Below are 20755 nucleotides of genomic sequence, written 5' to 3'. Positions count from 1 at the left end.
AAGAAATCCTACCGGCACCGCAGGCTGGAATGTAAAAAAAAAAAAATAGTTGTGGTATATTAGTTATGATTTATTTCTCCGGATGATTGATGATGACTATTGTGCACTGTAAAAATGAATTGTTTTTGTATAAACGGATAAAATGCGTTTTTTTGTTACACTTTAAAAACACATTTTTTGGTGTTTTACGTTTTGTTGGAAACATGTGATATTTCAGTGTTAACATATGTGTTAAGATAAACAAACGTTAACTGGAAAACAATTTTGTGTTTTATTTTCATGTAGGCGTTTAACAATATTTTACGTTTTTTACTAAACACTAGTGTTAAAGATGTGTTTAAAAAAACAAGGTGTTTACTGGAAAACTTCATTCCGTTTTATTGTTAATAATGCGTTTAACAAAACATTACATTTTTAATTAAACACTAGTGTTATAGAGGTGTTTAAAAAAACAAGGTGTTTACTGGAAAACTTCATTCCGTTTTATTGTTAATAATGTGTTTAACAAAACATGACATTTTTAATGAAACAATAGTGTGCTCATGATGTGTTTTTATAAAAACTGATCCAGCCGTTTTAGTGCCTGTTACACTTTAAAAACGGATCTAGCCGTTTATAACTGAAAAATTCGTTTTTCTTCAAACACTTTTTTAAAAGTGGTTTAAAGAACACACACACACACACACACACACACACACATATATATATATATATATATATATATATATATATATATATATATATATATATATATATATATATATATATATATATATATATATATATATAAAGGCAAGGCAATACACAGCTTATATATATATATATATATATATATATATATATATATATATATATATATATATATATATATATATATATATAATAATAACCCCTTGGTGTACCCTTTCTAGCTACACCTCTTTGGTGTAAGCGGCTTTGGTATATAGATAGATAAATAGATAGATCCTCCATAGTGAAAAATACCAAACATAAAATCCTTAGATAACATAAGAAACATTTTAGTGACATCATCTTCTTTCATATGGAAAAATAAAAACATAAAATTCTCTGATAACATGATAAACATTTTAGTAGCATCATCCTCTTTCATAGTGGAAAGTACAAAACAAAATCCTTACATAACATTTTAGTAACATCATCTTCTTCCATAGTGAAAAATACAAAACAGAATTTTTTTAGATAACATGAGAAACATTTTAATAACATCATCTTCTTTTATATAGAGAAAAATGCATGTACACCTTATAACATTTAAATTTAAAAAAATTGACTTTCAAATTTAAAAAAATTGACTTTCAAATTAAAAAAAGCTGACTTTCAAATTAAAAAAAGCTGACTTTCATATTAAAGAGTTGATTTTCAAATTAAAAAAGCTGACTTTCAAATTAAAGAGTTGATTTTCAAATTAAAAAACTGACTTTCAAATTTAAAAAATTGACATTCAGATTAAAAAAAACTGACTTTCAAATTAAAAAAACTGACTTTCAAATTTAAAAAGTTGACTTTCAAATTTAAAAAGTTGAACTTCATATTAAAAAAGTTGACTTTCAAATTAAAAAACCTGAACTTCAAATTAAAAAATCTGAACTTTAAATTAAAAAAGTTGACTTTCAAATTGGAAAAAAAAAATCTTCTATTTCCACCATCCCTGATTTCCAACACCACCCATTTTCACCACCACCCATTTCCACTACCACCACCCATTTCCACTACCACTACTCATTTCCATTCCCCCATTTTCACTAATCCAACTCCACCATCACCCATTTCCTCTACTACCCATTTCTACTCAACCATTACCACAACCATCACTATCACCACAACTATTGGTTGTGGTGTGGTGTGGTTGTGGTGATGGTTGTCGTGATGGTGGTTGTGAGGATAGTGGTGGTTGTGGTGGTGATAGTGGTGGTTGTGGGGGTAGTGGTGATAGTGGTGGTTGTGGTAATGGTTGAGTAGAAATGGGTGATGGTGAAAATGGGTAGTGGAGGAAATGGGTGAGTGGAAATGGGTGATGGTGGAGTTGGATTAGTGAAAATGAGTGAATGGCAATGGGAGAATGGAAATGAGTAGTGGTAGTGGAAATGGGTGATGGTAGTGGAAATGGGTGATGGTGAAAATGGGTGGTGTTGGAAATCAGTGATGGTGGAAATAGACGAAAATAATTTTTTTTCTAATTTGAAAGTCAGCTTTTTTACTTTGAAGTTCAACTTTTTTCATTTGAAAGTAAACTTTTATAATTTGAAAGTCAACTTTTATAATTTGAAAGTCAGTTTTGTTTTTAATTTGAGTCAGTTTTTTTAATTCGAAAGTCAACTTTTTTTAATTTGAAAGTCAGCTTTTTCAATCTGAAAGTCAGTTTTTTTTAAATTGGAAGTTCAATTTTTTTTAATTTAAGGTTAAAAGGTGTAGAACATGAAAATCTAGGGAACCTAAAATCCTTATCCAATGAAACTCTGACATTGTGCAATGAAGTGCTTGTAGTCAGATGACTTTTCAAGATGATACTGGTCATGCATAACACATTGCTGTAGGAACCCCAAGAGCTGAGAGTAAATACGGGGATATGAGAAATCAAAGCAATAATAACAAGCCAATAATGTTATAAAGATTTCTCCAGCACTTTTGAGATTCTTGCAAGCAATCTTACAATTATCTCCCACAATATATCCATCCACATATTTACTTCCATCAAGAAACATCACAATGTGAGGAGGAGATAATTCAGAGGAGGTGCACACTGCACAAGTCATTCTTGTCAGCATCAGAGATGTTAAAATCCGCAACCGTAAAGCAGGATTTTGATTTAATGCCTTTACCCTTCTTAAAGGCAACAGATTTTTCAATGAATCTGATGATGTCCACGGTATGCTGATCATTCTGAAAAAGTGATCATAACTATTGATTTTCACTTTGCCCACAGAGAGAGAGAGAGAGAGAGAGAGAGAGAGAGAGAGAGAGAGAGAGAGAGAGAGAGAGAGAGTGTGTGTGTGTGTGTGTGTGTGTGTGTGTGTGTGTGTGTGTGTGTGTGTGTGTGTGTGTGTGTCAGGCTTGGGTTCAAGTACATTTTTTTGTACTTGAGTCCAAGTACGATTACTTGATGATGCCACGAGTACAAGTACAAGTACTCAGTTTTACAGCTGTACTCGAGTACAAGTACAAGTACTTTTGTACTGTACTCGAATCCAAAAACAAGTACTGTTTCTACTGATATAACCTTCATATCTTTGTCATCAGAAGACTGTATACCTATGTATCTACTTTATAATATAATTAATTTTAATGAGACACATCAAAGTTAAGTTGTGGTGCAGAATGGTTAATGAAACTCGTAACAATCTTAGTTAATGCAATATTGAACTAGTTTTGTTTGTTGACGAAAGTACTCGAAAAATTCTCGAGTACTTGGACTCTGGAGCTCAAGTACACGTACAAGTACAAGTACAGAGGAATTTTTAAGCCCGAGTACGAGTACAAGTACGAGTACATTAAATTGTGTACTTAAGTACGAGTACATGTACTTGGACCCAAGCCTGGTGTGTGTGTGTGTGTGTGTGTGTGTGTGTGTGTGTGTGTGTGTGTGTGTGTGTTTACGCGCCAGCTCCCCAACGGAAAACAAGTCCAAAAGAAGGTCCTTTTTATTGAAACAGGTGTCTTGATACTTCCCTCTTGAAAAAGTTCAGGTCGTAGGAAGGAGGAAATACAGAAAGAAGGAGAGAGTTCCAGAGTTTACCAGTGGAAACAATGAAGTATTGAAGATATTGGTTAACTCTTGCATAAGGGATTTGGACAGAATAGGAGTGAGAGTGAATAGAAAGTCTTGTGCAGCAAGGCCGCAGGAGAGGGGAAGGCATGCAGTTAGCAAGTTCAGAAGAGCAGTTGGCATGAAAAAAGCAGTAAAGATAAAGTATATATATATATATATATATATATATATATATATATATATATATATATATATATATATATATATATATATATATATATATATATATATATATATATATATATATATATATAAACAACTGCGCCTTTCGTCTCATTTAAGGTTTGCAATACCTACCCCAAGTTACATATATATATATATATATATATATATATATATATATATATATATATATATATATATATATATATATATATATATATATATATATATATATATATATAGTGTGTGTGTGTGTGTGTGTGTGTGTGTGTGTGTGTTAAGAAACTTTAAAAAAAATTCTCGTAAATGTATTCTTATATAGAAGACATGCCAGATGGGGCAAGTGTATAGTCACGCACCCAATAAACTGACACATTTACAAGAAAATAAATACTTACATCATTGTTACATGCACTAGAAGGTACTTGATCGCTCAGGGCCTCAACAATTTTCTCCAATCTGTCCTTCCATGTTGATACTTCACATAGCAACATGCGTTCCACTTCACGCAGTACCTAGAAAGAATATCCAAAAGATTGTCTTTTACAAAAAAGGAAAATCAAACACTATTGTTCGAAATTATGGATTAGAAATAAGTAAATAAAATCATCAACAACAGAATTTGAAGGAATGGTTATCAAATGAAATGAAATTAATAGTTGCATGCAAAAACAACAAGGATTAACATAATTTCTTTACTTACATAGCTTGACTCTTGAAAACATGGGAATTTCTCCAGTATTGGTGCCAATTTCCCATTTGGTAGATATGGCAACCATTGTCTTCTGTTGCAGTAGGATTCCCTGAGCAGCATATCTACATGTGAGCTACTGCATGCTGAAGTATTCCAAACCTTCTGGATTTCAAGAACATGCTTTTCAAACTCTTCTTCTGGAAGAGCATTACTGGCGTCTGTAACTATGTGCTTTCCCACAGTGAACCTTTTAGGGGGCAGCTGTTGTTCTTGTGGAGTTACAGGAAGGCTTTTTCTTTTACGTCTAAAACGCTCTGTGCGTATACTTTGACTGAGTGCTTTCGCATACTGGCTCTGAAATGAATGTGGAAATATCAAATATTTGAATTAACAAATAACTTCAACTACTCAGCATGTGTGCCTTGTCGAGGTGGCTATTCTGCCACTTTAGGAAGGGATTCACTAATTTATCCTCACTTTTTTTAATTATTGCTATTTTCTAGCCACAAAAGTGTATATGGGCTAAAAAAATTATTTGAATTTGTTGGAATTAAATATCGTTATTAAACTAAACAATGTATATACAGCATAAGAATTCATTGAAGGTGGACATTTATGAAGAAAGTGTGTATTGTAGATAAAAAAGAAAAAAAAAATCTTACCCATTTATGTTTCCCTTCCCTCTCGATACTAGGGTAAGCAGCTAACATCTCTCCAATAATCTTGTATGCCCCATAAGGGTTTTCATCAAGCAGAGGGCAATACTTCATGTAGTAGTTCTTGGATTCTTCTATCAGCTGCAACCAGACCCGTCTTGATTTATCTCCCTGTTGTAAGTCATCTCGGGTTGCCCGTGAGAGTTCTGGCAGAGGCAATGCTGCAATAAAGTAAGCATAAAAAGTGGCTAGCGCTTTCCTCTAAGTAAATGTAAACTTTATTGATGGAAGTATGTTCCTATAATAGCCTCAACTTTAACAAGAGACAATATTCTAAATATTACTAAAACAAGCTCTGTGGTCATCTATTTCAGTGAGGAACACATCTTTCTTTACAATGGGAAAAAGTTATGACATACTTACATAATGTATTAGATGATTTGTGACTGGCATATGCCTCTGTCCCACTTGAACTTGTGCTTGCCACTTCGTTGTCACTTGCACTCCTGCTGGGTTGAAGTACATCGCCTGTAGTACATGCTACCAAACTTCGAGCAGAGTCAGGTATTTGCTGAGCTACAGATGGTGTATAAGTTTGTCCATCAGCCAACAATAATAAGACTTCATCAGCAATTTCTTCCAACACCTCATCGTCGTCCACTTCTGTACCACATTTCTCTAGAACTAACTTCGTAGGTCCTACCAACTCCAAACAGAGTTTTTGTGTTGCTGTTGAAAGAAAAACTGTTGAAAAGTATTTAAACACAAAATGGGCAGAGCAGTTGCATATATGTGTGTCCATCACTACGTTTCTAAAATACACAGAAAAACCCACTAAATAATACAAAAATAGGGAACCTTGATATACAGTAATAATTGGTGACAAAGACTATCTGATGATATAAAAGTTTTGATAAAAGGACATCTGAAAGCCAATCTGTTATTGAATAGTGTCAAGGAAGTATCTGGAAAGAAATAAAGAAAAATAAACATTGCAGATTACATGCACATGCATACATTTTCTTACCTTTTTTCTTTAGTTCTTCAATTTCTGCTACTGACACAACCGATTTCCTTATGATGCGATCACCACACCAAATACGGAAAACTGGCATTCTGGAGCATTTTTAGGAATATAGTTGACACAGTTGTAAATCAGTTTTGATTTTACACACACACATACATATATATATATATATATATATATATATATATATATATATATATATATATATATATATATATATATATATATATATATATATATATATATATATATATATATATATATATATATATATATATATATATATATATATATATATATATATATATATATATATATATATATATATATATATATATATATACACAATGGAACACACAAATGCATCACAGATACTGACTGATACAAAGCATTTAATAATTGCGATAGGTGTAGGTTAAATTGCCCTTCCATGTTTTTTCTTTCTTTTTTTTTTTTTTACTTCTTTCCATTGGTGTTACAATCCATCCATCTATATACCTAGGCTGTTTACCCCGAAAGGGTACACCCCAGAAAAGGCGCAATCTAGTGGTTTTAAGGGTGTCTATACACTCCTCTCTCTGTGTGTGGTGTGCCCACTGTTTCTGGGAGACCATAGTGTAGGGCATCCTATCCCCCTCACACTTATTTATTTACTAGCTGAGGTACCCGGCTTTGACCGGGTTGTTTTCTTTCTCTCTCTCTCTCTTTTTGTTTGTCTGTGTGTCTGTGTGTCTGTTTCTCTCTCTCTCTCTCTCTCTCTCTCTCTCTCTCTCTCTCTCTCTCTCTCTCTCTCTCTCTCGCTGTGGTGTGTGTGTGTGTGGGTGTGTGTGTGTCTCTCTCTGGTTGTGTTGAGAGAGAGAGAGAGAGAGAGAGAGAGAGAGAGAGAGAGAGAGAGAGAGAACCGTTACATCACTTTTGTTATTTTTGGCCACGCTCATGGTACCGGTAAGATCCTTTGGATGACAGAGATTTAACAGTTCCCGTGTTGCACTTTTTCTAATAACCATTCTGTCTCGAGAAAATAGCTCTATAACTTCGCTATCAATAAAAAAAAGAATATGTGACGGAAATTGCGTTTTTTCGCTTTTTATAAGTTAACGGTTACCTAAGCGGTAACAAAAATACTGAATAGTGCATTTTGTGTCACAGATACAGAATTTTCTATGGATAGCAAAGTTGTACAGACATTATTTGTAGAAAGAATGATTATAAGGGAAGGTGCATTAGTGGAACCGTTAAGTCGCTATGAGGCAAAGAAATTCAGCCGTAACATGAAAGTGTCCAAAATAACATAAAAGTGCCAAAAAACACCATTTCTGTCACAGATACAGAAATTTTCATAGAGATCAAAGTTGTAGATCTTGTTCTTCCGCAAAGGAAGTATGCCCTCAAACATGGGATCAGACTAACCATTAAGTCGCTATGAGGGAAAGTATGTTTTCATTAAAGTTTCACCTCACATGGCGCGTCCTGTAACGTGGCTACCGAAGGGGGTACCCAAATTTAGACCCCCCGAAGACAATCTAGAGGTGTCCATGTATCTTCATGCCAAGTTTGGTTGATCTGGCTCTAACTATGTGGCTGTGTTGACGAGACAACACACACACACACACACACACACACACACACACACACATACAGACAGTGAATTTTATAGATACATACATCCTTCTCCTACAATTCATCTTAAGGCCGTATCACACAGGCACATTTTCCTGCTACATCGTGTTGTGCGACAACATTTACGACGACCTGCCGTCCTTGGAAATTGTCAAAGACAATTGTTTAATTGTTGTAGTCGAAGAAAAATAAACGACAGTGATAATTTCTGAGGACGGCAGGTCGTCGGAAATGACGTTGCTCAACACGATGTCGCAGGAAAATGTGCCAATGTGATACAACCTTAAATATGTAGACACAACCTATAAAGCAGCAGGTAGTTTTATATCAGTTTTCCTTCTCCTATGATGCAGTGTAGCATCATGCTCATGAGTGCTACCATAGGTCTATATAAATTCAACAAAGTGACAATATCGGTTGGTAACATACATTTCATTGTTGACATGGTATACACTCAAAGGCCATTTGTTTTCAATATCAATAAAACTCTCTACTACTTTATTTCCAGTAGCTTTCAAAACATATGCATTATAATGGCCATCAAATCCTGAAGTAATCAAGTTTTCCAATATGAAAACTTCATGCTGTCATGTATGAAGTTTTGAAGCACAAGACCAAAAGTTGGAACACCTTCTACATGATTAAGCTGCAAAATAATTCCAGGTTTATAGGTGTGCCCATGAATGCAAACTTCAGGTGATATGTAACCTGTTAGTGGGTATGCAGTATTCAAATGGTGCTTTGTGAATAAATTCAGACACTGTTCTTTCAATCCTGGAAGGTCCTTCTCAATATATATTTTGCTAACATTTATAACTAAATCACCTGAATAAAGGAAATTTCCTGCATGATCCAAAAGCATCGGACTAGAGCCTAACATTCTGTAGCACATGTACTTCTGATGAAAATCAGCCATTGATTTTGGTAAATTCTTAAAATTATGCCACTTTTTTTGTTTGAAAATCCATGTTTTCCTTCAAAGCGCAGGCACCACTGATTACGACCTGGACCAAATTGCTTAATCTGATTTGCCAAATGCAAACAGTAATGAAACTTTGGTGTGATGGATTCTGTAGGATAAAGTTCTTGAAATTTATAGTGATGGCTGCTAACAAGCTGGTCTAGTTGGCCCACAGTATCAAGATCTGCATTTGGGGAAGTGGCCAGTATTGTTATTTGAATAATTCGTAAAAAATTCTTCCATTGCTCATCGTCTTCCCTCACCTTCTCACCAATTAAGAATGGCATAATATAGCACATAGTCATCATTGAAGCTGAGGTTTGCTTCAGCTTTTTGTCTAGAATGTTCTTTCGTTCTATGTGTTCAGGCTTGTTGAATTTATCCAAATAACTATAAGGGAAGCTGTCTATTTGATTATTCAAGTAATCAAGTGTGAAATATTTTTTTACAAAAATGAATTCACGTAGCATTATTGCTGCTTCATAGGGAACAATTCCTTCAGTTAAAATATGCATTGGATCATGAACAAGGCATTTGTTCAAGGGAAATTCATTTATCCTGCACAACACACTTTTTGATTTAATACCCCAGATTTTACTCCAGTATTCTTTAGACTTTTTACTTACCAACTCAAGATTCTCAAGTCTTTCATTGTGTTTTACCAGGGTTCGTTCTCTCGATTCAAGAGAGAATTGTTTCCTTGCCTCACTCTGTGTTACTTCACAAGTTCTGCATGGTTTAACTGCAAAGCCTACTCCTTCTTTAAAGCCTCCTATCCACTGAGCTGCAAGGGTGTCACATGGCGCCATTACTAAGGCTCCATACATGAGACGTTCTGATGTGCCTACCTTGAATTTGATTCCTGTGCTTTGCAATTCATTCAGTGTGGTAACAAAATTTTCCAATAACTTGTCAACTCCATGTTTTTTAAGGTCCCTACTTCTAGCTATAGCAACTAGCTGGATGGTTGCCAACTTGGAACGAAACTGCGGTGGAATATTCACAAGAGAAAAATAAAACATTGCCAGTTTATTTTTTTAACATGACTCCCGAGTGGATTAGCAACTTCCATGTCATCGTGATTCAGAATTATGGCAAGAGCATTTGGGTCCTTTATAAACAATGGATGTGTACGCATGTACGCTCCATCACACACATCTTTCATCATGCTGGATTCCGAGTAATGTGGAGTCGAAACTGCTGCATTTATTTCAGGGAGATTAATTAAAGCCTGCAGAGTTTCCTGCAACGGAATACAATATCCATATCTCTTCACTTCTCTCAACTGTCCTTTAACAGCTTTAAACTCTGTTCCTAGGAGAACTTCCTGTGGTTGTACGAGGCTACAATAATTGGTGTAGTACTTTTTTCTGTTGTATTCATTCTCAACATTACTAAGTTTAACATCTTTAATAAATCCGTTTACGAAGTTCAAGTCTTCAGATGACAGTTTTGGTTGTAAATGAGTCTTAACACTGTTAACTACTTCTGAAATGTGATGTGAAATCAATTGGGATGTATGCTCTATTATAGTATCAATGGACACCTGTGGAATTTTGTGCTGTGTCTCTAGTTTGAGAGCAAATTCTGCATTTTCATTTCTGTTACATTGAAACTACTTGCATCTTTGTCTACTAAAGTCTCGATCATTGGATCATTAAAAGAAAAGTCTGCAGCTGCAGCTAGCGTGTTATCTGCATCCAAGTTTGTATTTCTTTCAGTGTGATACCTGGATGCATGCATTTTAAAGGCATTCCAGCTTTTCGTTGAATATGCACAAGGTTCATAGCAACATGAAATTAAAAATCCGGCTGTTTCTGTGCATTCGCAATACATGAGATTTAAATCTCCTGAACTCATAACTCTCAAAGGAACACATTGAACATACATGAAGAACAGTACCACTCATTTTGTTAGTATGGTACTCATATACTTTCCTACAGTTCTAGAGTAAGGATTTATGATGCATTAATGTGAACTGACAGTGTATATATATATATATATATATATATATATATATATATATATATATATATATATATATATATATATATATATATATATATATATATATATATATATATATATATATATATATATATATATATATATATATATATATATATATATATATATATATATATATATATATATATATATAATGTGCAAACAAGCACTGTTTACAACCGTACCTGAAGTAAACTCCCAAAATTGCCCAGTGTGTCGCCCGTTTGCAATACGTGATCCTTGGAATTTCCTTCTCTCTGAGCTTGGTGGTAGAATATCTGCAAGCGTGGAGTACATTGGTGAAATTGTAAGTACGTTAGCATGCTACAAAATGTGCAAAAAAATGGATGGGTTCTGATATTAGTCATATCCTAGTAAAGGTAAATGTAAAGTTGGGGGCATACGCTGTTGCAGTGCGTAGCCGCGGGCGCTCATCTCCCGTCTAATTGGCCTTTGAGCCTGTGGTGGATTGAATCCAACACCTCGGAACACAGGGCTACTGTGACATCCGGGCTACCACAGCTTACCTTCCCAGGAAACGGTGTCACAACTACTGAATTACACCTGGTACCCATTACTGTTGGGTGGACAGAGGCTTAGGGTGTGGGGAAAAATTGCCCAGTTATTTTTTCCATCCCGCCGCGGGAATCGAACCCGGGACCTCCTGAGTGTGAGTCATGCCCGTATACTAAGACAAATGTGTAGAGGAAAGTGCATTACACTTCAAAACCTGATTCTTACTGTATTCTTGAACAAAAAGTTTATTCCATATTTGTGTGTGCTGCTCACCATTATCAGCTTCCCATCATCCCATCATAAGATTTCTATTTCCCCATCATAAGCTTATTTTTTGTTTAAGTAGCTATACAGTTTTGAAATGTAATGCACTTTACACATTTGTCTAAGCATACGGGCATCAGTCGCGCTAACCACTAGTAGTCACCAACAAATGTTCTCCCCACCCTATATGGTCAAGTCAAGTATTCCCTCCTCATAGCCATTCCCTAGGACACAGTGGCCCCACCCAGGGGGATAAGGGAAATTTCCTGGGAGAAGGGAGGGATTAACGAAGACCGCACGTGTGTGTGTGTGTGCTCTCTCTCTCTCTCTCTCTCTCTCTCTCTCTCTCTCTCTCTCTCACAGCGTGCAATATCCAGAGAGAGAGAGAGAGAGAGAGAGAGAGAGAGAGAGAGAGAGAGAGAGAGAGAGAGAGAGAGAGAGAGAGAGAGAGTAGAGGCAGGTGAGGCCAGGTCACTTGTCCTTCCTTGCCGTTAAATCTCTTAATGAGCTGGAATCAGTGTTGCCACTCCCTAAACATAAAAAACCTAGATGGGTTGCCTAAAACATCAAGAATTCGTAAAAAAACTAGATTATTAAACATCATTGCATTTAATAATTTTGCATGTTTTATGGAATTTTGTGACTCAACAAGCGTGACTTACTGCAGTTTTAATTGTTGTGTCACACACACAACCGCACTGAATATATCTGAAGGATCAGCTTTAACTCATGCTTTCAATTTTCTTCTAGCCACTCCTGTTTGAATGCTTGCTTATACCACATTTTTGCTTTTACGTGGTGGTGAATGGTATGTACTACTGCAACCAGGTTGATCCTCGTCACCACTCATGGTGAAACATGAAAGAGCTCCGTAAGTACTAACACCAGCAGAGAGGAAGCAACTGAGGTCTGAGAATCGGGGATACGTATTACGTACGAGTCGTACTTGTACGTGACACGTTTTAGACGCGTTCGCTGCTCCCTCGTCTGCCGTACGGTAAGGCAGGGAGCAGCGGATGCATTTAAAACGTGTCACTCTGTTCGTCACTGTACCAATATTTCAAAATATTACTTAACAGAAAAAAACCTAGATTTATGGACTTTACCAAAAACACCCAGAAACCTAGATCACTGCAAAAGACCTAGATCTATGTGAAAAAACATAGTTGTTGCAACACTGGCTGGAATGTCAGATTCTCTCTCTCTCTCTCTCTCTCTCTCTCTCTCTCTCTCTCTCTCTCTCTCTCTCTCTGCCTAAATTCTATATCCTATAACATGTTTTTTTTTAAAGAGAGAGAGAGAGAGAGAGAGAGAGAGAGAGAGAGAGAGAGAGAGAGAGAGAGAGAGAGAGAGAAGGGGGTTGAGAAGCATATTCGCTGTATTCTCTTTACATTAATAATAATAATAATAATAATAAGAAGAAGAATATCATTACCATCATTATTATTTCTAGTATTATTATTACTATTATTTTTGTTATTATTATTATTTTTATTACAATTATCATTAATATTATCATTATTATTATTATTAATTATAATAATGATAATAATAGTATATAATAGTAGTAGTAGTAATAATATTAATAATAATAATAATAATAATAATAATAATAATAATGGTAATCGTAACAATAATGTTAACAACACTAATAATGACAAGTATAATCATAATATTCATTATCGTCATTATGATTCTGTATTCTTATTCACCTTCTACACACACACACACACACACACACACACACACACACACACACACCTGTCTTCTTTAATCCTATTCAGTCCCGTGTCCCAAGAGATGCATTAACCTTATTCCCCTGGGTGAAGAGCGAGGGAATGTGTTCGGAAGCAAGCCTATGAGGCAGAGGGACTTGACTTTCCCTATATAGGGTGGGGAAAACTTTTGCAAGTGTACATATTATTCTACGGACCAATATGTACCTAATTACAAAACTCTAGGATTATACATTATTTGTCAAAATAACTAAATAGATAAATGAAAAAAAATAAAAGCGTACCTATATGAAGGAGAAAACTTTGATCATGACTTCATCACTAAAACAGCATCACGAATAACGTAGAAATTGTGACGGTTAAAATCATCTATTGAAAGAAAGATACCATTATTTAATCCTGAGTTAATCAAAATTTGTGCAGTAAAATTATACTAAAAAGGTACTTACATAAGGCAGCAGTACTAAGAATTTTATATTTAAATTTTGCACATAAGGAAAGTAACTAGAACTGATTGTTATGAAGTAAATATTTCTTAGGCATGCAGTCCTGAAATGGACCAAACCGTTAGAGAGAGAGAGAGAGAGAGAGAGAGCGTGCATGCGTGTGATATTTATTTAGTATATTATCGTTGTCTTGTCCTATGCTGCAGTATGCGCTATCCGTCAGTACAGTACAAGTTTGGCGGGAAGAAAATAATATCACCCCCTCTCTCCCTCTCTCTATCTCGTACAGTTACATAATATAGTAAGTACAATATTTCTGGTGTCAAACCACGTTAAATGTGTGTGTGTGTGTGTGTGTGTGTGTGTGTGTGTGTGAGAGAGAGAGAGAGAGAGAGAGAGAGAGAGAGAGAGAGAGAGAGAGAGAGAGAGAGAGAGAGAGAGAGACGTCCCTGGTCATTACAGCCCCCGATATAAGACTAATTAAGCTATGTTTAATGCAGTGTTGCGGCCACAGGTTTAACTGGTGTGCTTTCGCTTCGCTCACGGGTCTGTAACAAAAACCTGCCTCACCTAATCTAGACATTAAAAGTTTGATTAATTGAATTTGCCGCTTTTCACTGTGTAGCTAAATCTATTTCCTAGTTAGCATAAAAATATAAAAACACAACACAATCTTATGTATGCAAACGAAACCAAACATTATAGAAATCACTGGGGAGGGGTGAATGCGTGATGGACGTTGTTTTGGTGTACAGCTTCTGCCGTCCATAGATCTGAGCACCATTAATAAAAAGATATGATATAATTATAGCACTGAGTATTTAGCACTATATAGATAAAAGGTATTAATTCACTTTGGATGATGCTAAACCGTGAGGGGAGGGAGCGAAAACGATGATGCAGTACTCACAATGTGACCGTCCATGCACTACACAATGCCCACAGAGACTGAGTGACGGTGACCGACTGACCGTGTCACCCTGACCAGCGTGAGGAAACTGGCGGGGCGTCTTCTTTGTTTCAAAGCTGGCGAGTGTGTCCGAATGTCGTGATGCTCGACTTAAACACTAAATTTATTACTTAGTGACAGAAATTTAAGTTACATTCAATTAATTATAGAAACGAACATATCTAGTGGAAAATATTAGGTTAATTATATGGGCAGTTGACTTAAACACAACGATGATTGTAGTGAAATTTCGTCAATTATTCTCTAGGCGAATAATCCTCAAGAACACGAGGGAGGGAATGTGGGGGGGAAGAAATGGGAGCGTTATACTGGAAATTAGTTCCTAATAGCGGGGTTCCACCACACTACACACTATAATGGAGTAATGCATAAGTTTATATATATATATATATATATATATATATATATATATATATATATATATATATATATGTATATATATATATATATATATATATATATATATGGGGGTCACACTTAAATTCGAATTTTAGATTTTATACTGGGGCGGGCGCCCAAATTGTGAGGTTCGACCAGAAGCAACGTGTGTAAAATATTTTTAAAATATTAATATCAAGAGGTCGCTCAAGGAGGTCAAAGTTTGGAATAATTGTGTCAAAATCCTTATTTTGCAAATATCGTTCAAAGTGTGTGATGTTGAGAGAATCTAATGCAAGATTCAAATATGATAGTATTCCAGATAATATTGCATATTGTATAATATACCTTCTATAATAATTGTTAATTCAAACATCAAACCTGGCACGAACATAATAACTCGTATAAAACGCGTAGTAAGTCGCGTACGGTACACGTTCAATTCTTGTATGTTTTGGGGCAGTGTTGAGTGACAAGTGTGCCCTGCTGTGCAGCTGTTGTTCAGTCAGCTACACGCGTCACTGCGGGGCGGTTGTTGCACAGCGTGCGCTCCACTGCCTTAGCCTACTGTTTTCTTTTCACCGTGGCAATGGCATCTACAAGATCTAAGACCGAGGTTTATTTACTTGGCTCGTTGGAGCACTCCATCACTGGAACTAAGCTGCCGTCAAAGAAGCAGGTGCTGCAGGTGTTCCTATATCACCATCTGCAACAGAGAAAGACCAAGAACGACGCAGCAGTGGATACTATGGCAGTGGTGGAAGAATTCTGGAAGCGCGCTCGAATTCCTATGCAGAAGCCGCAGCGAGCAAGAGAAAATATCATCCGTTTGTATGAGAAATGGGTGGCACTGAAAAAGAACAAGAACAGAGCAACAGCGACCCAAAAGGCGAATGAGCGAAAGTTCGTCGACTCGCTCGAAAATCGTTTCGACATTGCTCACGCAAATGCGATGTCGATGATCACGCTGGAAGAAGATCGGGAGTTTTTGAAGGCTCAGAGGGAGGAAGGAAGGCGAGGGTCGATGATTTCAAGGGACATGTCCCTGGCAAAGCAAGAGTCTCGACGCAAGAAACGAAAAGAAGAGGAGCAACGCCGTGTGACAAAGGCTCTTCAAGAGCAAGAGAAGGTGGATGAAACGGCCGAACTTTCATCGAGCTCAAGTTCAACGTGCTCCCCAAAACGACCATTTGATGAAGGCGCTGGTCCATCTGCGTCCCAGATGCCCCCGTCTAAGCGTCCGCGATCGTCGAAGAAGGTACTGGACAGTCACTTGTCTGCCGCATTGGATCGGACCTTGACTTCCGACCGTGACGCAGTTCACCTCATCAGTGCTGCTGCTCGAAGCCTCGGACACGATCCCAATCAACTCGTGATAAATCGTGAGTCCTTCCGACGGGATCGGCGAAAATTCCGCGCTGTAGCGGCTGCGGAGATCAAGAAATCCTTCAAGCCGTCCGTTCCGCTCACTGTTCATTGGGATGGTAAGATCATCCCCACAGCGGATGGAGGCCCAGCCGTCGACCGTCTTCCAGTACTGGTTTCCGGAGACGGAGTGGAAAAGCTCCTCGCCGTGCCTAGTCTCCCCAATGGAACCGGACAGGCCGCTGCTCACGCCATTATAACAACACTCGAAGATTGGGGAGTTGAGAATCGGGTGGTTGCTCTCTCCTTTGACACCACCGCTTCTAACACTGGTTTGGCAGCAGGTGGCATGTTCCATTGTAGAGCAACGACTAGGGCGTGATGTCCTCCACCTTGCCTGTCGCCACCACATTTACGAATTAATCTGTGAGAAGGCGTTCTTCACTTGCTTTGGACCCTCTAGCGGTCCTGAAATTCAACTTTTCAAAAGGTTCAAAGGAAAGTGGGAATACTTGGACAGGACGACACCGAAGGCAATGGAGATGGACAAAATGTCACAAAACCTCCGTGAGCGACGTGATGATCTGTTGGTGGAGTTTCAGCGCCTCCTCGACGGGCAGCACCCACGAGACGATTACCGTGAGTTACTTGAACTTTCAATCATCGTCCTTGGTGGCCAGCCGAAGCGAGGCATCCGTATCACCCGCCCTGGTGCTCTACATCGTTCACGATGGATGGCAAAAATCATTTATGCGGTGAAGGTGTTCTTGTTCCGTGACCAAGATAAATTCCAGCTAACACGAGCGGAGCTTTCAAGGATCAAGCGGTTCGTAGAGTTCAGCGTCTCCACCTATGTGGCCCCCTGGTACAAGGCTCCATGCCCAACGTCAGCTCCGGCTCAGGACCTAGCCCTACTGAAAAGCCTGCTGGCCTACCCGGATACGGATGTGGCGAAAGCCACATCTGCGACATTGGGGCGCCACCTGTGGTATTTAAGTGAGCGGTTGGTAGCTCTGGCGTTCTTCGACGACAACGTTAGCCTAGCGACAAAACGAGATATGGTGAAGGCCTCCAAGGAGCAAGAAGGTTCAGAGGACCTTCCACGTCGAGCCACAGTTGACACCAGAGAAGCCACCTTCACCAATAAGACTATCGCGGACTTCGTGACAACAGGATCAATGAAACTGTTGCAGCTCATGAGCATCGATATGACCTTTCTCGCCAGTGACCCTGCTGCCTGGAACAAGGATCCGGCCTACTTGGATGCCCAACGCCGCATCAGAGCCCTTCGAGTTGTCAACGACTTTGCGGAGCGCGGAGTTGCTATGATGCAGACATATAACTTGGCGCTAACCAAGGATGAAGGACATAAGCAGTATCTGTTACAAGTTGTAGAGGCGCACCGAAGGTCCTTCCCTACCGTCAGCAGGTCTTGCGAGACCCAAACTAGGCGACAATGAGTGGGAGATTGACGCCCATGACACCCCCGCCCTTTGAGCGGCTAATACTCATTACACAGAATGAGGGGGACCTAGAAAGGAATGACCTTCAAGCTCGAACAATTGGTACTGAACATAGAACAATCGCCATATCCTAATATTTAAACACGATAACTGAACACGAAACATATTTAACAAATATACGGGGAAAAAAATCAGAAAAAATATCACAATTTTACACCTCACTGAGCGACCTCTAAATATCAATATTTTAAAAAAAATATTTAATGCACGTCATTTTTGGTCGAAACCTCACAATTCGGCCGTCCCAGTAGAAATTTAAAAAAAAATTTTATACACTAAAATAACTCACACAAAAATATATATATATATATATATATATATATATATATATATATATATATATATATATATATATATATATATATATATATATATATATATATATATATATATATATTATATATTTATTATCAGTGTGTGTATGCGTTTGTTCTCTCTCCCTTATCTTCATTATTTCCTGTTACCAGGAATTAAGAGAGAGAGAAAATAAACAGATTGAGGATGCAGGGACAATTGTTAGTGTGCTTACCTTGGGTGCTTGCTTAGCTTCCAGTATCAGCTGATAGAAGGTCACTTGCTCCGTCCGTTTAATCCACTCTTCACCGAAACCGAGTGTAGAGTCTTCAGGAATCCAGAGAAGCAAACGCACGGTGTGTTTTGTGGCTTCATTGCGGGAATTAAGTATGTGTATACTTAATTAGAGATACAGTTCTGTTCTGTTTTGTGAACACTGAACTGTTGAACTATAGCGTGGTGAGGTGTCCCAGCCTGCAAAGGGTTGACCTCACCTCACCTTAATACTCGGCTATTCCCAGTCCAGACTTAGGGTTCTGGTGGGTTACCTCGTTTACAGAGTAACGTCAAACCTTTACTCTGATTCACCTATGTCTCACGTGACTTAGTTAAGCCCCAACTGAATCCTTGACCTGGCTGCCTTCACACATTGTATGTGTCTTTGTATGTTTTGTTTCCATACATTTTCATATGTATCTAAATTTCGTTCGAAAACTTGCAAAATATAGCTAACCGAAATTGTGCACAAAATCTCTCTCTCTCTCTCTCTCTCTCTCTCTCTCTCTCTCTCTCTCTCTCTCTCTCTCTCTCTCTCTCTCTCTCTCTCTCTCTCTCTCTCTCTCTCTCTCTCTCTCTCTCTCTCTCTCTCTCTCTCTCTCTCTCTCTCTCTCTCTCTCTCTCTTCTCCCTCTCTTCTCTCGTGTGTGTGTGTGTGTGTGTGTGTGTGTGTTTATAAATCTTAGTTCATGTTAATTATGATTTATAAGTACACACACACACACACACACACACACACACGTCCTGACCTCCCAGCAGCCATCCCTCCCTCGCCAGCATATCAAGGAACTACTCTCTGCAGTGAACTTTTTCTGTGTAACTAAGCTAAATTATGAACAGACAGTGACAGTGTGGTGTGGTTTGCGGTGCCGAGAAGGGAAGTGATGGCAAGCGACTGCCCGGCGCCCGCTGCCTGAAGATGGACCGCCGGTATTTCCAGCCCGTCACCCTGCTGGATAGGTCAGGACGGGTCAGCTAACAGTGTGGTGTTGCAGGTGCCCTAGCTTGATGCAAGAAGAGCTCTCCATCCCCCTTGGCGCGCCGGCCCGGGAGTTAACACTGGGGCACTAAGCCGACACCGAGCTGACCCACCGATACCACCCCACCTGGCGATGACACCTGACCCTTGACCTCTGACCTGACCGTAAAATCAGACCGCTCTTCATACCCTATCGCGGCCTGAAATTGATACCCTTTCCTTCTCGGCTGAACGACCATGCTCCCCGCCCTGCCGCCCCAAACACGTGTAGAGATGATCCTTGTGTGTCTCTGTATTAAGTCTTTATTGTAACATGTAAATTTTCAGCCTTACGGCTGCCAGATGAATAAACCGATTATTATTATTATTATTATTATTACATTATTATTATTACACACACACACACACACACACACACACACACACACACACACACAGAGAGAGAGAGAGAGAGAGGGGGGGGGGAGAATAGGGGGAAAGGAAGCATAAGGAAAAAGTGAGAGCGGGGTGGGGTGGGGGGGGAGAGGCCACGTGGGGTCGTGTTGCCAGGCCGCATATAGATCTATTATATTTAATTATACTAAGAAAATACCATATTTATGTAGTGATTTTACTTCAAACTTTGTCAAAAATGTAATTCCTATATATTTTGAACGACGAATATTTACTGTGATGCATACCAAAAGGAGTGAGTATTCTTGGGAGCGCCGTAAAAATAAACGCCACAATTCTTATTTATCATAGTCAGCTGGTATTAAAAGCAAGTTTACTTCTGTTTGATGTATTAGAATATTGAAATGTACATTATAGTGGCACACGTTTGCCTATCTGTGAGATATCCTTTAAATAAATCAGTCAATCGATCCATTACTTGTTCAGGAAGTGTGTATATATATATATATATATATATATATATATATATATATATATATATATATATATATATAGACTATATATATACTATATATATATATATATATATATATATATATATATATATATATATATATATATATATATATATATATATATATATATATATATATATATATATATATATATATATATATATATATATATATATATATATATATA

At 37.7% G+C, this 20755-nt stretch overlaps 1 protein-coding gene across 4 annotated transcripts; it reads right to left on the bottom strand.

The window, feature by feature from the left end:
• Nucleotides 1-2343: 2343 nt before the first annotated feature.
• Nucleotides 2344-15100, bottom strand: LOC126980772 (uncharacterized). 4 transcript variants are annotated; one of them, XM_050831054.1, is made up of 8 exons: nt 14787-15100; nt 11100-11192; nt 6327-6415; nt 5723-6028; nt 5306-5520; nt 4653-4997; nt 4348-4464; nt 2344-2901 (listed from the first exon to the last, which is right to left on the bottom strand). In XM_050831054.1, the coding sequence occupies exons 3-8, from the start codon at nt 6412-6414 to the stop codon at nt 2746-2748; spliced, it is 1227 nt and encodes a 408-aa protein (XP_050687011.1). In that variant the 5' UTR covers nt 6415; nt 11100-11192; nt 14787-15100; the 3' UTR covers nt 2344-2745. The 4 variants fall into 4 exon arrangements, 3 of the variants coding, with proteins under 3 accessions (XP_050687011.1, XP_050687012.1, XP_050687010.1); XR_007733599.1 differs by lacking the exon at nt 6327-6415; XM_050831055.1 differs by lacking the exon at nt 14787-15100 and having other exon boundaries at nt 11100-11928.
• Between the last annotated feature and the right edge of the window lie 5655 nt (nt 15101-20755).

The sequence above is a fragment of the Eriocheir sinensis genome, chromosome 45 (genome assembly GCF_024679095.1).
Source record: "Eriocheir sinensis breed Jianghai 21 chromosome 45, ASM2467909v1, whole genome shotgun sequence".
Lineage (NCBI taxonomy): Eukaryota > Metazoa > Arthropoda > Malacostraca > Decapoda > Varunidae > Eriocheir > Eriocheir sinensis.
Note: the sequence above shows the minus strand (reverse complement) of the source record. Positions and strands in the feature narration are given on the sequence as shown.

Bases quoted from the DNA above. Each gene is read 5' to 3' on its own strand.
- LOC126980772 (XM_050831053.1), bottom strand. From the start codon at position 11,211: ATGTACTCCACGCTTGCAGATATTCTACCACCAAGCTCAGAGAGAAGG. The intron at 5,521-5,722 runs GTAAGTATGTCA...ACTTTATTGCAG, and splicing joins CAAATCATCTAATACATTAT to CATTGCCTCTGCCAGAACTC. The intron at 4,998-5,305 runs GTAAGATTTTTT...CATTCATTTCAG, and splicing joins GGGAAGGGAAACATAAATGG to AGCCAGTATGCGAAAGCACT.